We start from the raw sequence: 14,702 nt of genomic DNA, 5'->3' as shown, positions 1-14,702 counted from the left end.
CATTATGATTCTATTTATATGAAATTTTTAGAATGGAACATTTTAGAAATGAAGGAAAGATTAGTGGTTACCAAAGTTTAAGGAGAAGACTGTGGGTGGGGAGGTAGGAGGGAAGAGGTTGGGAAGGAGGTGAGTGTGATTATAAAAGAGCGACCGCTGGGATCATCGTGGTAATGGAATTGTTCAGTATCTTGACTGTGGTAGTGGATACATGGATGTAAAGTGATAAAATTGTACAGAATACACACACACACACACACACACACGGACAAGTAAATCACTTGGGAAAGCTGAATAAGATCCATGGATTGTATCGATGTCTTCCCACCAAAGGAATAGGAGGCCTTGAAAGATCAACAGTGAAACAATCTTAGTGAACAATACAGATTTTGAGCCACAAGAAAAATCCCAGATTATAGACTGAAAATTATCAAGGAGAGGCAGCAAGTTTTTAAAATTTTTCAAATTAAATTATACAAGCAAGAGATAAAGACGTGCTCCTCATAAAATATTAAAATAGAATATATAAGGATCGAGTTTGGCATGTATCTTTCCAGATCATTTTCTGTATATGTGTAAGTGATATAGAAAAAATATATATATTTGTTTTAACATAATTATATCATTCTGTATCATTTTGAAATTTGCCTCTTTTACACATTATGCCTTAGTAGTTTTTCCATAGTAATACTATATGCAGGTCCATTTGGTGTTTTGACTGGCGGATAGTGTTACACAATAATTTAGTTCACTATTCCTCTATTGATGGACATTTTGGTGGTGACCAATTTTTCACTAATACAAATGATGCTGCAGTGTGAAACCCTTAATACATGTTTGAAGATGTTTCTAGGATAAACACCAAAAACTGGAATTGCTCATTAGTAGGGCATGACCTTTTTTAGTATTTTAATAGTATTTATTAGTGCCAAATTACCCTGCAAATTAGTTATCCCAGTTTGCACTCTAACCAGCAGCACATATGAGAATCGGTTTTCTTACAAATTCACAAACACATGAGATTATCAAACATTTATATTTTTGCTGGATAGCAATTTAAGTGTGAGGAAAGAGAATTACAGTTTACTCATTACTCTGTCTCCTCTTCTGGTATGGGAACCTGCCCTGTGGCCTTGCTACACTGGGTTGGGATAAATTTTAACAGTGACTGTGTTAGGGAGACAGGAAACGGGTGATCAAAGACCTATACTTTTATAACTGCCATCAATTTTATTGATGATAGAGTTTGCAATGTTTTAATCAATGCAGTCATTGGAGTAAAACTTCCAATTTTAGGATCTCCTCCTGTTCCTGATAATGACATTGGAAAGCTTCACGCCCATTCGCCAATAGATTTGTGGAAAAAAGTGTATGAAAAGCTCTTTCCACCAAAGGTACATATTTCTAATTCTTTTAAAGCAAGAATTTTCAGCACTATTCAATAGTTATTGGGAAATGTTCCAATGGGCCTACTGTGATAACTTTGTTTTCAACTTTCATGCTCAAAAATTAAACCTTCACTTAAAATCTATTGTATATGAGGCACTGTGGGGATTAAAAGGTGGGTAAGACACAGTCCTTGCTCCACTTTCAAACAGAGTTCTCTGGATATTAGACAAGAGAGTGACATCAACGGAAAGGAGAGGGAGGAAAGAGGACCTGGTGGAATTTGAATGGCCCTTTATGGTGATGATAAAAGCTCAGAAGACCATAGAGAGCTGAAGAGTGGGACCTGGGTTTGTGAGATGATGGTAGTCACTGAAGGTTTTGGCTTATGGACATGAAATGATTTGAAGAATTGTAATTTCAGAGTATCAACACACTAAAAGATATCAAGGACCCCGCAAAAGACCCTCAGTATGCTGAAAGTGAAGTTGATGAAATGAGAATTCAGAAGGATCAGGTATTATCCTAAACATTTATTTTATTTCATCTTGAATTATCACAAAAAAAGCTCTCGAATGTCATAGATTTTTCTCAATTTACTTGCTTAATGTTTTTTACTTTATAATTATTTAAATAGTACATCTATACTATAGGAAAGAATCAAATTCTGATATGCATAAAGAATTAAATATCACCTATTCTACCACCCAAAAATGTCTTAATGTTCCCATATCCTTTTGGATTTTCCAGTTTATGTTAAAGACGGGTGGTGATTCTTACCTTGCTGCTGGGGAGACACTTTTATAATATTCTTTTGTTTGTGGGATTATGTAAAAGGGTTTGGTTTTTGTTAGGACATTCAGACATACCTATACTTGTTTTGTACCAGTCTGAAAGCACACAAACATAGCAGACAAAATCCAGGATTTCTCAGGAAAGTGGTTAAAAGTGGAGACTGCATTCCATATATGCCAAATAGCACTGTTTGTGATACACACGTCTGATATAAGCATGCAAACGTTGGTAAATTCATCATGACCCACTACTTAGATTTTCTCAGATCTCCTTTTAGTTATACAAAATGAGACACTATGTGGAATCTGACCTTATATAAGTTTTTGTATAGTAAACACTATAAATTGCCCTGACAACCTATCAGGTGGGATTTGTAGAGCTGTATAACTTGTGCAGTCGCACTGTTACAAGAATAACCTGAACACAGCCATCCACTGGGAGCAGTGACCAGGGTATTTTCCTCCACACTAGCCTTTCTCCTTAGGGGGCCCTAGAATGAGTAAGCAAAACATTTTATTTAGACATAGTCTAGAAGACTTTTGAAAAATCTGTCATTAATATGTAGAGGGTTTCTAGCTGTAGCAAAGTAAAGAGGCATGTTGCAATCCCTATAAAAAATTCCCATCGCATTTTTCACAGAAATAGGTCAAACAATCCTAAAATTTGTGTGAAACCACAAAGACCCCAAATAGCCAAAGCAATCTTGAGAAAAAAGAACAAAGCTGGAGGCATCACGCTCCCTGATTTCAAACTATATTACAAAGTTTTAGTAATCAAAACAATATGATACTGGCATAAAAACAGACACATAGATCAATGGAACAAAATAGAGAGCCCAGAAATAAACCTAAGCATATATGGTCAATTAATTTACAACAAAGTTATTTGGGGAACGTATTCAATAATGTAAAGATTTTGTTGGGTATCCGATGGACATGTGTCCTATTTGGGAGACCACCTCAGGGATACTGTGGATGCCTGATCATGGCTCTGTACACCGGAAGCTAAACAATAATGAATGCCAACTATAATTTTATATATATAATGTGATGCCTCGGTGTGAGGTCGGAGGGATAGTGGATGGGGGAGGGGGCCCACAGTGTGAGGGATATAAATGATGAACGTCTAAGTATTACCTTGTCTTGTACACCTGAAACTAATAAATTAAAAAATAATAATAAATAAAATTTACAACAAAGGAGCCAAGAAAATGGGGAAAGGACAGTCTCTTCAATAACTTGTATTGGGAAAACTGGACAGCCACAAAAAGAATGAAACTGGACCACTATCTTATATTACAACACCATACACAAAAATTAACTCAAAGTGGATTAAAGACTTGATTCTAAGACCTGAAACCATAGAACTCCTAGAAGAAAAGATGGGCAGTGAGCTCTTTTATGTTGATCTTGGCAATGATTTTTTGGATTTGACACCAAAAGCAACGTTAAAAAAGGAAAAAATAAATAAGTGGAACTATATCAAACTAAAATCTTCTGTACAGCAAAGGAAACCATAAACAAAATGGAAAGGCAGTCTACTGAATGGAGAAAATATTTGCCAATCATATATCTAATAAGGGTTAATGTTCAAAATATATAAAGAACTCATACAACTCAATAGCAAAAAACGAAAAAAACTAATTAAAAAACGGGCAGAGGATCTGAATAGACATTTTTCCAAAAAGACATACAGATGGCCAACAGGTACATGAAAACATGCTCAATATTATCTCACTAATGATGATGATGCTCACTAATCATCTGGGAAATACAAATCAAACCACAGTGAGATATCACCTTACACCTGTTAGAATGGCTATTATAAAAAAATCAAGAAATATGAAGTATTTCCAAGGATGTATTGTTGGTGGGACTATAAATTGGTGCAGCCACTATGAAAAACAGTATGACGTTTCCTCAAAAAATTAAAAATAGGACTACCATATGATCCAGAATTCTACTTCTGGTTGTTTACCCAAAGAAAATGAAAACACTATTTGAAAAAGATACATGTATCCCCGTGTTCATTGAAGCATTATGTACAGTAGACAAGATATGGAAACAACCTAACTGTCCATCAACAGATGACTGGATGAAGAACAAGCTCATAGATACAGAGAACAGATTGGTTGTTGCCAGAGGCATGGGGCGGGGAGTAGGCCAAATGGGTGAACAGAGTCAAAAGATACAAACTTCCAGTTATAAAATAAATAAACCATGGTGATGTACTACACAGCATGGTGACTATAATACTGTATCATATATTTGAAAGTTGCTAAGAGTAGATCTTAAAAGTTCTCATCACAAGAAAACAAATTCTTTAACTATGTATGATGACAGATGTTAACTAGACTTACTGTGTTGATCATTTTACAACATATACAAATATTGAATCATTATGTTGTATACCTGAAACAAATATAATGTTGTATGTCAGTTATACCTCCATTTAAAATGAACTGGGAGGCATGTTGTAGGAAGAGTAAAATGACCTTATGTAATCCTTATGTGCACCGTGGCTAGACAGATTAGTTGGAAGTCATCCTTGAATTAATATTTACCTGGGAGTCAATGACTAACTGCCATTTTTGATAAGAGTATCCATTTACATTGCATAGTGATCCCTTTTATTACATTTATATACATAGCTAGTATTATGAGTTTTCACATTCAAATCCATCTTCCCTAACTGACATAAAACCATAGGAATATTGAGTGGAACTGGAAAGCCACCCCACAATACCTGTATCATTCTTCGCTCAACTCCTGCTACCTCACTAAATTCTGTACTCTCTTGGCTGACAGTTTTTTTTTTAACCTATCTGAAAAGTTATAATATCCTAATTTTGTCTCTAACCAGTTTCATTTATGGTGTTTCAATAGATAAATGCACTGATCTCAGTTCGCATACATGGTACCTTACCATAATGTTATGCTTCTGCCTTAAAGTTACCCTAATGATTACTAGCTGATGCTCAATTATTTAATTGATTTCCAAATTTTGATATTCTAATAGCCAAAATTTTTAATTTGTGTATTATTTCATGCTCTCCCAAAGTAGTGTCAGAGCCTTACGTTTGTTTCCAATTGTGTACTGATACACACAAAAGCTGACTCAGGTATGAGAAAATTCTCTATAGATTAATTGTGAAAGATTCCTATTACTTCCCCTCTAAACACTTAAAAAAACATTTTCATTTTTTATATGGGAAAGACAGTCAATGCCAGTTTTATTAATATAGCATGTAAAAGAATTCACCTGTGTTAGGTGAAAATCTAGCCAGTTGTCTACAGCTCTTTCTTGATATTGACTATCTTTTTGATCTTTTATCAATGTTATGATTATTGCCACATCACACTTTTCAATAAAAATAGCATTATAATCTTTAGATTTGATTTGATTTGCCATTTAGAACAATAATAACATTCATTTTTTGAAAAGTTTTACTCAGTGTTTTCCATAATTACAGAAAAGTGTGTCGTTACTTAAAAACAGCCTGGAAATGCCTAAGTCTATACTATGTGCTGTGTCTGCACCTTTAACCCAAATAGTTGCTTCTGATTCTTGTGTTTCTTGGGAGGAACGACGACATCCTGTTTCATTCAAATATAATACAATCACATATGAGTAGTGGACTGGCCTTGAGTCTGTCTGAAACCAGTGTGATCTTCCTTTTGACTCCCTCCCCATCCCCAAGCTGCATTATTACGGTGTTTCCCCGAAAATAAGACCTAGCTGGACAATCAGCTCTAATGCGTCTTTTGGAGCAAAACTTAATATAAGACCCGGTCTTATTTTAATATAAGACTGGATCTATAATATAGTATAGTATAGTATAGTATCGTATCGTATAGTATAATGTAATATAATACCGGGTCTTATATTAATTTTTGCTCCAAAAGATGCCGAAAGCTGATTGTCCAACTAGGTCTTATTTTCAGGGAAACATGGTAGTGACTTAAATAATCATCAGGAATAAAACAATAAGTTCAGGGCCTTAAGCTTTGGCAGAGAAATTAGAGCACATCACTTCTAAGATGGGGAGGCTAACTCGTGAGTTTCATTCAGTTCCTCCAACACCTGAGCCTTCAAAAAAGCCCCAAGTCACATAAAATCAATAGGCAAGAAAGATGTGTCCATCGCTCTGCCTCAGAAGTCCCCACTTAAGTTAAATAATCCTGCAAGCAGAGGAGACACCAAGCCACAATATCCCTTAGCAGTAAAACATGTCATTTATGACAGCTGTCCAGAATCACTCTTGCTTCCAGTCCCCACAAATGCGTGGACTGGGAAATCAGTCCTCACAGGTCTGAGGACCCATCTTACGACCCCTGGCAACTTTCCTGTATAATATACCCTTTGACTTAGTAACTCTACCTTTAGAAATTTATCATATAGAATAATAGAAGCACAAAGATGTAAATAGGATATTCACTGCAGTATGTGTATGATACACAATTGGAAACAACTCAGATTATTTGGATTTGACACCAAAAGCAACGTTAGCAAAGGAAAAAATAAATAAGTGGAACTATATCAAACTAAAAAGCTTCTATACAGCAAAGGAAACCATAAACAAAATGGAAAGGCAGTTATTTACCCAAAGAAAATGAAAACACTATTGAAAATTATCTGCCCATATATATGTGGGTTTATTTCTGGTTTCTCAATTCTATTCCATTGGTCTGTGTCTGTTTTTCTTCCAATACCATGCTGTTTTTTGGTACTGGCAGAAAAACAGACACAGACCAATGGAATAGAATTGAGAAACCAGAAATAAACCCACATATATATGGGCAGATAATTTTCAACAAGGGAGGCAAAAACATACAATGGAGAAAAGACAGCCTCTTCGATAAATGGTGCTGGGAAAATTGGAAAGCCATGTGCAAAAGAATGAAACTAGATTGCTGTCACCATATACCAAAATTAACTCAAAATGGATCAAAGACTTAAACATAAGACCTGAAACGATAAATTGCATAGAAGAAAACATAGGTACTAATGGACTTTGGGTTCAGAGAGGATTTTATGAATTTGACCTCAAAGACAAGGGAAAGCAAAAGTAAATAAATGGGATTATATCAAACTAAAAAAACCTCTGCACAGCAAAGGAAACCATCAACAAAACAAAGAGACAACCAACAGAATCGGAGATATTTGCAAACAACACCTTTGCTAAGGGGCTAACATCCAAAATGTAAAGAACTCAACAACAAAAAAACAGTCCAATTAAAAAATAGGCAGAGGACCTGAATAGTATTTACTATTTTTTTAAACCCTCTAGTTTTAAAGCATTCCTGATTTTAAGGGAATGTGAGTATAGAAAGCACTTATTGAACACTTCTATCTCTTTTCTATATTTTTATTGTCAAAGAAAACAACAAAAAAAGAAAATGTTTAGGTAAACAATTATTTTTAAGGTCTTGGCCAACCACACGTATCTATTTTGAATCCCTTTTTTAAAAATCAACTTGATTATACTCCCTACGCCTATAATTTAAACACATACTGATTTACATGTTTAGGGGGAAATGTTCTTATTATCCTTTACTGAAGATGCTGTTTTAAGTATTGTAAGACTGTGTCCATTTATATTTGAAAACTTAGAGGTTTTTAAGAGGCGGGGTGGAAACCTTTCTTCGTTTTACTTTCACTTTTAAAATGCCTCTCTAAAGCAACCATGAAGAATAGCTGTGTAAAGAAAATCCTCCTCCTTGCCTTCCTTTAAAGTATTATCGTATTATTTTGAGTTGACATGATAACAGTACTGAAAATCTAGTGGGCATGGTGAGCTCTGTATCACACTAGTTAGCTATGCTTTATCCTTCCTCTGGCCTGTGTGACCAGCCCCATTCTTCTAAGTTTGCTGTCTGCAAAAAGGAGACACTACTAGCAAAGAATCCCAAAACAACGCCCTCATCTTTATCACGGGTAAAAATAATTATTGGGGCTTTTTTAAAAAAAATGAGTTAACAATCTTTGAAACCAAATGGTAGGTAACTGGTGAACTGAATTAACTTCATTAGAAAAAATAAACTCAGCTGTAAAGACTACTTTGGAGTTAATGACTACAAAATTTTTTCCAGAGTCTTTATACAGTTTTGAAACTTTTAACATTTAAATTTTAATAACTTAGAGTATAAGTATGAATGAGACAATCTACAATTTTTCTGGAAACGAGAATGGAATTTTCTCTTCATAGTAACTGTGAACTTCAATGATGTCAGCCAAAGGGCAGTGATTGCCTTAGCTTGCAGAGTAACCACTTTTTGCTTATCTGAAATAATGATATACCTGGTACAGGTGAGACACTGAACAACATGTAAGATACTAGGAGTCATTCCCCTCTGAAGGTCCTTTCTGAATGTCAGTCATCTCATGCAGGATTTCCACTCCCACTAAAATTTATCTTTATTTTATGAATTGTAAAAGTAACACATACTCATTATGAAAAACATCAAAGGATATAGAAGTATATAAAATGGAAACTGGAAGTGTCCTGCTTTCTCTTCATCTATATGCTTGTTTCACATATGACCACAATCATTTTGCTGGCTGTCCATGAAGCCACACGTGAATGAGTGCTGATGTATTTAATCAGTCCTTACTGGGAGATAATCTGAGTTGTTTCCAATTGTGTGTCATATACATACTGCAGTGAATATCCTTCTGTTTACATCCTTGTGCTTCTCTCTATTGTTCTATATGATAAATTTCTAAAGGTAGAGTTGCTAGGTCAAAGCGTATATATACATTTTAAATGTACATTGATACTTTGCTAACTTCAACCAGGTTTTGGCAAGAATTGAACAGCAAAATATCAAAAATATGACAAATGTTTTATTTCATTAGTGGAAAGACAATTTGTATGTACTATATTGTATATAATTTTGTCTGAAATTTTATTAAATTCATCTCTAAATGCTGCTTAGGCTACCCAGAAACTCCAAAGACTCTATATTCTAAAAAATAAATCCTAAATATAATTATTTACAAAACAAATGCCAAGAAATTTTGAGAATGGTAATGCTATAAAGGGTACATTGTTATATCTAAAACTACTAAGAGAGCTTTAAGATGCCTAGTTTAATTCTTAAAGTTGATTTTTAAAAGTCCTATAATACATATTTCTGTTTTAGGAACTGGAACAGTACAAAAGAAGTTCTTCCAAGTCTTGGAAACAAATTGAGCTGGATTCTTGAAACTAATTCAACTATAGTGTTTATTTCTTCTTTCTCAAATACAAGTAAGATTATTTTATTAATATTAGCTGGTTAATAAATTAGATATTATGGTAATAAATGAAGAAAGTTAAGATGTGTAATTTGTTCAAGGAAAAATGAATTTATTACATTAGTGCCACCCCTGGATATTTTTAAGTCATTTAGAGAGGAAAAAATTTGTGTAACTGTATAACATTTTTTAAAATAAAAAGAATCTTCTACTATCTTCCTCTCACATGGTTAAGTAATGTATACTTGGTTCAGCATCTATAAGTTTCTGCTTACAGGTTTTTAGGAACATGAAAGCAAGAGCATTTAGTAACAGTTATGAATATAAAATTAGTGCTCATATTAGACAAATCCTCTAGGAGTTCTCAGATGTGGATGGTTGGAAACCAGAACTGGGTTCACTTTAACAAGCATCGTAACTTTAATGGTGAGGCACAAAAAACACCAAAAAAGGACTTATTTAAAATGAATATTCCTGGAGATCCAATGTGGCAAAATAAACACTGCCTGCTTCTTCCCACGAATAAATTAAAATTACAACTAAATTAGAGAATAGTCAACCCGGAGAACCATCTGAAGTCTGGCTGAACAGAAATTTTATAACTAAGGTATAAATAAGAAGCCACGCCGATACTGGTAGGAGGGACAGAGACCCGCACTGGCTAACTGCAAACCTCCGTGTAGCAGGTGAGAACCAGGAGGGATATCTCGGCTGCAGAGGTTCCCCCCAGAGCAGTGAGGGACCTCAGCCCCACACCACCCTCCCCAGTCCAGAGTATTGGTGTTGAGAAGAGAAGCCCCCATAACATCTGGCTGTGAAAAACAGTGGGGATTCTGAACATCCAGGTGGGACAGAAGGCTGCAGGGAAACCAGGTGTCCTCTTAAAGGGCTCGCACACAGACTCGCTCACTTCCAGGCACTCACCTTGGGCTCCAGCGGAGGTGAGGTACAGTAACTCAGGGTGGGGGGTGTCAGAGACATAGTAGACTGAGTTGTGTTGCTTCTGGTTGAGGGCTGGAAGACAATCGCCATTTCCCTGCGAGGAGATGCTCCTCCCGTGCAGCCTGCAGGTGAGCCACCTTTCCTGTGTTGAGCCCACCCCTTACGCTTACGTCCAAATCTGGATCTGATTGGTCTGGTGAGCTCTGGGGCTCCACCCTGCTGACTCACTCAGACCCCGGCCCACCCAACTCCCCCAAAGTTGGAGGCACTTTCTCCAAAAGCAGCACCTCTGACACATTGCACTCTTTCTTAGAAAACTGTATCAGAGTCCTATGGTATACTCTGAGATTTTTGCTGAGTAGCTTCAGGCTCAGCACTGGCACCAAACCGAATTTACATTAACCTGGTGACCACAACTCTTCCCACTCTAGTGACTCTGAGACCCTGCCTCATCCAACTTGCATACCACTGAGGCTTTATCAGCAACTGAACCTTGAGGGAGCCGTCAGATAACAGCAGGCCTCGGAGTATCCTGGCTATTTGCAGAGTTACCCCAGGCCTGGTATTGGAGACAGCCATCCTTAGTTCACAGCATGGCCTCTCCCATGCGCCTCCAGGGTTAGCACATGCAGCAAACAACTGTGGATTGCTTTGTAGCTCTTACCCGGTAGTCTCCAGCTGGTCATACACTGTGGGTGACCTGGGCCTGTACCATAGCCCCTTGCAAGAGGCCCTATAACCAACATACTTGGAGGTTGGCTTTGGACAACAGCAGAGCACCGCCCAATAAGCTCCACAAGCAGCACACCCAAAGGGTGGTCTCAATGGGCACCAGAGCCCACAGGGGCAAATCCTACTCAGTAGGGTAAGCCCCCTGCACAACAGCCTGTAAGCTGTGGACATGACCAAACCCCACAACCTATTACCCTGAGGGTCAGTCCCACCCACTGACACGCCAGTAGCAACCAAGGCTCAACTATAACAAGAGGGCACACACAATCCACACAAGGGACACTCCTGAAGCACCTGGTACAGATGACCAGGGAGACTGTGCCACTGGGCCCCACAAGGTACCTACTTCATAAGGCCACCGAGCCAAGACTGGGGGACATAGCAGATCGACCTAATACATAGAAACAAAGAGAGAGGCAGCTAAAATGAGGAAACAAAGAAATGTGTCCCAAATGAAAAGAACAGGAGAAAACTCCAGAAAAAGAACTAAATTAAATTTAGGCAAGCAACCTACCAGATACAGAGTTCAAAATAATGGTTATAAGGATGCTCAAGGATCCTTAGGATGCTCAAGCATCCTCAAGGATGCTCAACTTACCGAGAACTTCAACAAAGAGATAGCAAGCATTAAAAAGGACATAGAAACTGTAAAACAACCAGAAGTACAGAATACCATAACTGAAATGAAGAATGCACTAGAAGGAAACACCAGCAGACTCGACGATGAAGCAGAGAATTGAATCAACAATTTAGAAGACAAGATAGCAGAAAACACCCAATCAGAACAGCAAAAAGAAAAAAGATTTTAAAAAAATGATAATAGTTTAAGAGATCTCTGGGACAACATCAAGCATAATAACAGTCGCATCACAGGGATACCAGAAGGAGAAGTGAGAAAGTAAGAGGTTGAGAAGCTATTTGAAGAAATAATGACTGAAAACTTTCCTAACCTGGTAAAGGAAATAGACATACAAGTCCAGGAAATGCAGAGAGTCCCAAACAGAATGAACCCTAACAGGTCCGCACCAAGACGCATTATAATTAGAATGGCAAAGGTTAAAGACAGAGACAGAATCCTAAAAGCAGCAAGAGAAAGGCAACTAGTAACTTAAAAGGGAGCTCCCATAGGATTGTCAGCTGATGTCTCAACAGAAATTTTGCAGGCCAGATGGGATTCACCCAAAATATTCAAGGACCTACAACCAAGTAAAGCTATCTACCCAGTAAAGCTATTATTTAGAATAGAAAGACAGATAAAGATTTTCCCAGGCAAGAAAAAGCTAAAGGAGTCCATCAGCACCAAACCAGTATTACAAGGAGTATTAGAGGGACTTCTTTAAGATTAAAAAATATATATATCAAAATTATGAAAAATAAAATGTTAATAGCTACATATCTATCAATAATTACATTCAACGTAAATAGATTAAATGCTCCAATCAAAAGACATTGGAGGGCTGAATGGATAAGAAAACAAGACCTTTACATATGCTGACTACAAGAGACTCACTTCAGATTGAAAGACACACAGAGAGGGAATGTAAAGGGATACATAAAGATAGTTCATGAAAAATGGAAATGAAAAACAACAACAACAACAAAATCTGGAGTAGCAATAGTTATACCACAAAATAAACTTTAAAACAAAGGCTATAACAAGAGACAAAGAAGGACTCAGTAATCCCATTTCAGGGTATTTATCTGAAGAAACACAAATGCTATTTGTAGGGAACATGTACATCCATATATTCACTGCAGCATTATTTCAATGGCCAAGATATGGAGGCAGCCTGGGTGTCCATCAATGAATGAATGGATAAAGAAGAGATGGTACATATATACAATGAACTATTACTCAGCCAGGGAAGGGAATGGGTTCTTGCTATCTGCAGTGGCATGGATGGACCTGGCAGAGAGGAGGTGGGTATTGCGCTGAGGAATATGTCAGGCAGAGAAAGACAGATGCAATGTGATTATGCTTATAAGTGGAATCTAAAGAACAAAATAAATAAAACAGAAACAAACTCATAGATACAGAGAACAGATTGATGGCTGCCAGATGGAAGGGGAGTTGGGGGTAAGTGAAAAAGGGGAAGGGATTAAGAAGTACAAATTGGTAGTTACAAAATAGTCATGGGGATGTAAAGCACAGGGAATATATAGTCAATAATATAATAACTATGTGTAGTGCCAGGGGAATACTAGATTAGTCAGAGTGATCAGTTCTTAAGTTGTATAAGTAAAAAGTATCTAATACTATGCTGTACACCTGAAATTAATATAAATAATGTTGAATATCAACTGTAATTGAAAAATTAAAAAGTGTGTGGGGGTGGTGGGGGGAGTGCATATTCCTGAGTCCGCATACCTAGAGATCTGGAATCAGTGATTCTGGAATGGAGCTCAGTAACCTGCATTTTTAATCAGCACTTCCAGTGATTCTGACATACTTATTTTGAGTATAATTTTTTAAAAACAGGCAATTTTAAGGAGGTATTCTAAGGTGATATCACTAACATTTAGTAGCTTGAAGTCACATGCTATGCCAATAAGCAGGCAAAATTTCATGAGTTGGTTATAACCACGATTATTTTAAGGTGGAATAGCTTTTAAGAAGACTTTCCAGTCCTGTAGGTTTATATACCTGCTAGCCAAGTTCAATTTGGAGTAAGTATAATTACTGTTATTAACCAGGAAAATTATTTGCTCTGTGTTCTTTTATTTCCACAATAAAATATGTTGATTCCAATATGCCATGCACCCAGCTTCATATAAGCACACCAACTAACCCCAAGAATACCAAGATTGCTGAGTGGTATCTGAGTGAATAGCAAGCTCCCTGATGATTGCAATAAAATAAGAATTCCTAAACTAGTTGCAGTATCTGTGATTCCAACACTCTTGAGCACAGGATTTGTAGCACGTTTCCAAGGAATGTGTATCAATTTAAGGAGCAGACAGGTGCCATGCCTGACAGCTGTTGAGAAAGAGCTCCTTTTAAATTAATAGTAAGCATTATGAGCTCAGAAACATCACTGACGTGCTGGGAAGAACAGCCTATTCCACAATAGTAACAGGAATTTTTATTACATAATTTGATTTTCTTACACATCTCTGTCCATTTTTAACGTAAGACTCAAATTGTCACAAGTTGAAAGTCATTGTGTTTTTCTAAGACGGTTTCACTAACATTTAATAGCTTGAAGTCATGTGCTGTGTCAATTTTCCAAATGTTTCTGAGCGAGAATGAAATTCATCTACATATGAATAGTAGAAAATGTTCCCACTCACAATGTACACCCATATCTTTAGTAAGTTGAAATCAGTTATTTCAAAAGAGGTTCCTGTGGGACTCTTTAAACTACTTTAATAGATTACCATCTCCAGAATAGTCTATAATTGATGTGACATATATAATCTGTAGGGCTTTATGTAACTATTATGCCATAATCATCAGTGTCAAAGACCTTTTATAAAAATTGACAACACTATTCTGGTAATTCACCAATGTCTCCAGATTCTTAAATACTGTTCTACAAAACAGAATTTTACTGTGGTTTCCTTAATGAAATGATCTTTTCTACTATAATGTGAGACATTGCAAATGT

The 14,702-nt window shown here is 36.6% G+C and overlaps 1 protein-coding gene across 2 annotated transcripts in view; it reads left to right on the top strand.

The window, feature by feature from the left end:
- The window catches only part of DYNC2LI1 (dynein cytoplasmic 2 light intermediate chain 1), a 39,307-nt gene that overhangs the window by 21,877 nt on the left and 2,728 nt on the right, over positions 1-14,702 (top strand). Inside the window, exons 11-13 of one of the 2 annotated variants that reach the window (XM_081067926.1) lie at positions 1,297-1,394; positions 1,811-1,903; positions 9,327-9,433. In XM_081067926.1, coding sequence (XP_080924052.1) covers positions 1,297-1,394; positions 1,811-1,903; positions 9,327-9,389 — 254 coding nt within the window. In that variant the 3' untranslated portion in view covers positions 9,390-9,433. Of the gene's footprint in view, positions 1-1,296; positions 1,395-1,810; positions 1,904-9,326; positions 11,884-14,702 lie in introns of those variants that run through there. The other variant, XM_081067925.1, reaches the window with a different exon arrangement.

Source organism: Rhinolophus hipposideros (assembly GCF_964194185.1).
Source record: "Rhinolophus hipposideros genome assembly, chromosome: 12".
Taxonomy (NCBI): domain Eukaryota; kingdom Metazoa; phylum Chordata; class Mammalia; order Chiroptera; family Rhinolophidae; genus Rhinolophus; species Rhinolophus hipposideros.
The sequence above is the reverse complement of the archived record's forward strand: the minus strand, read 5'-3'. Positions and strand labels throughout refer to the sequence as shown.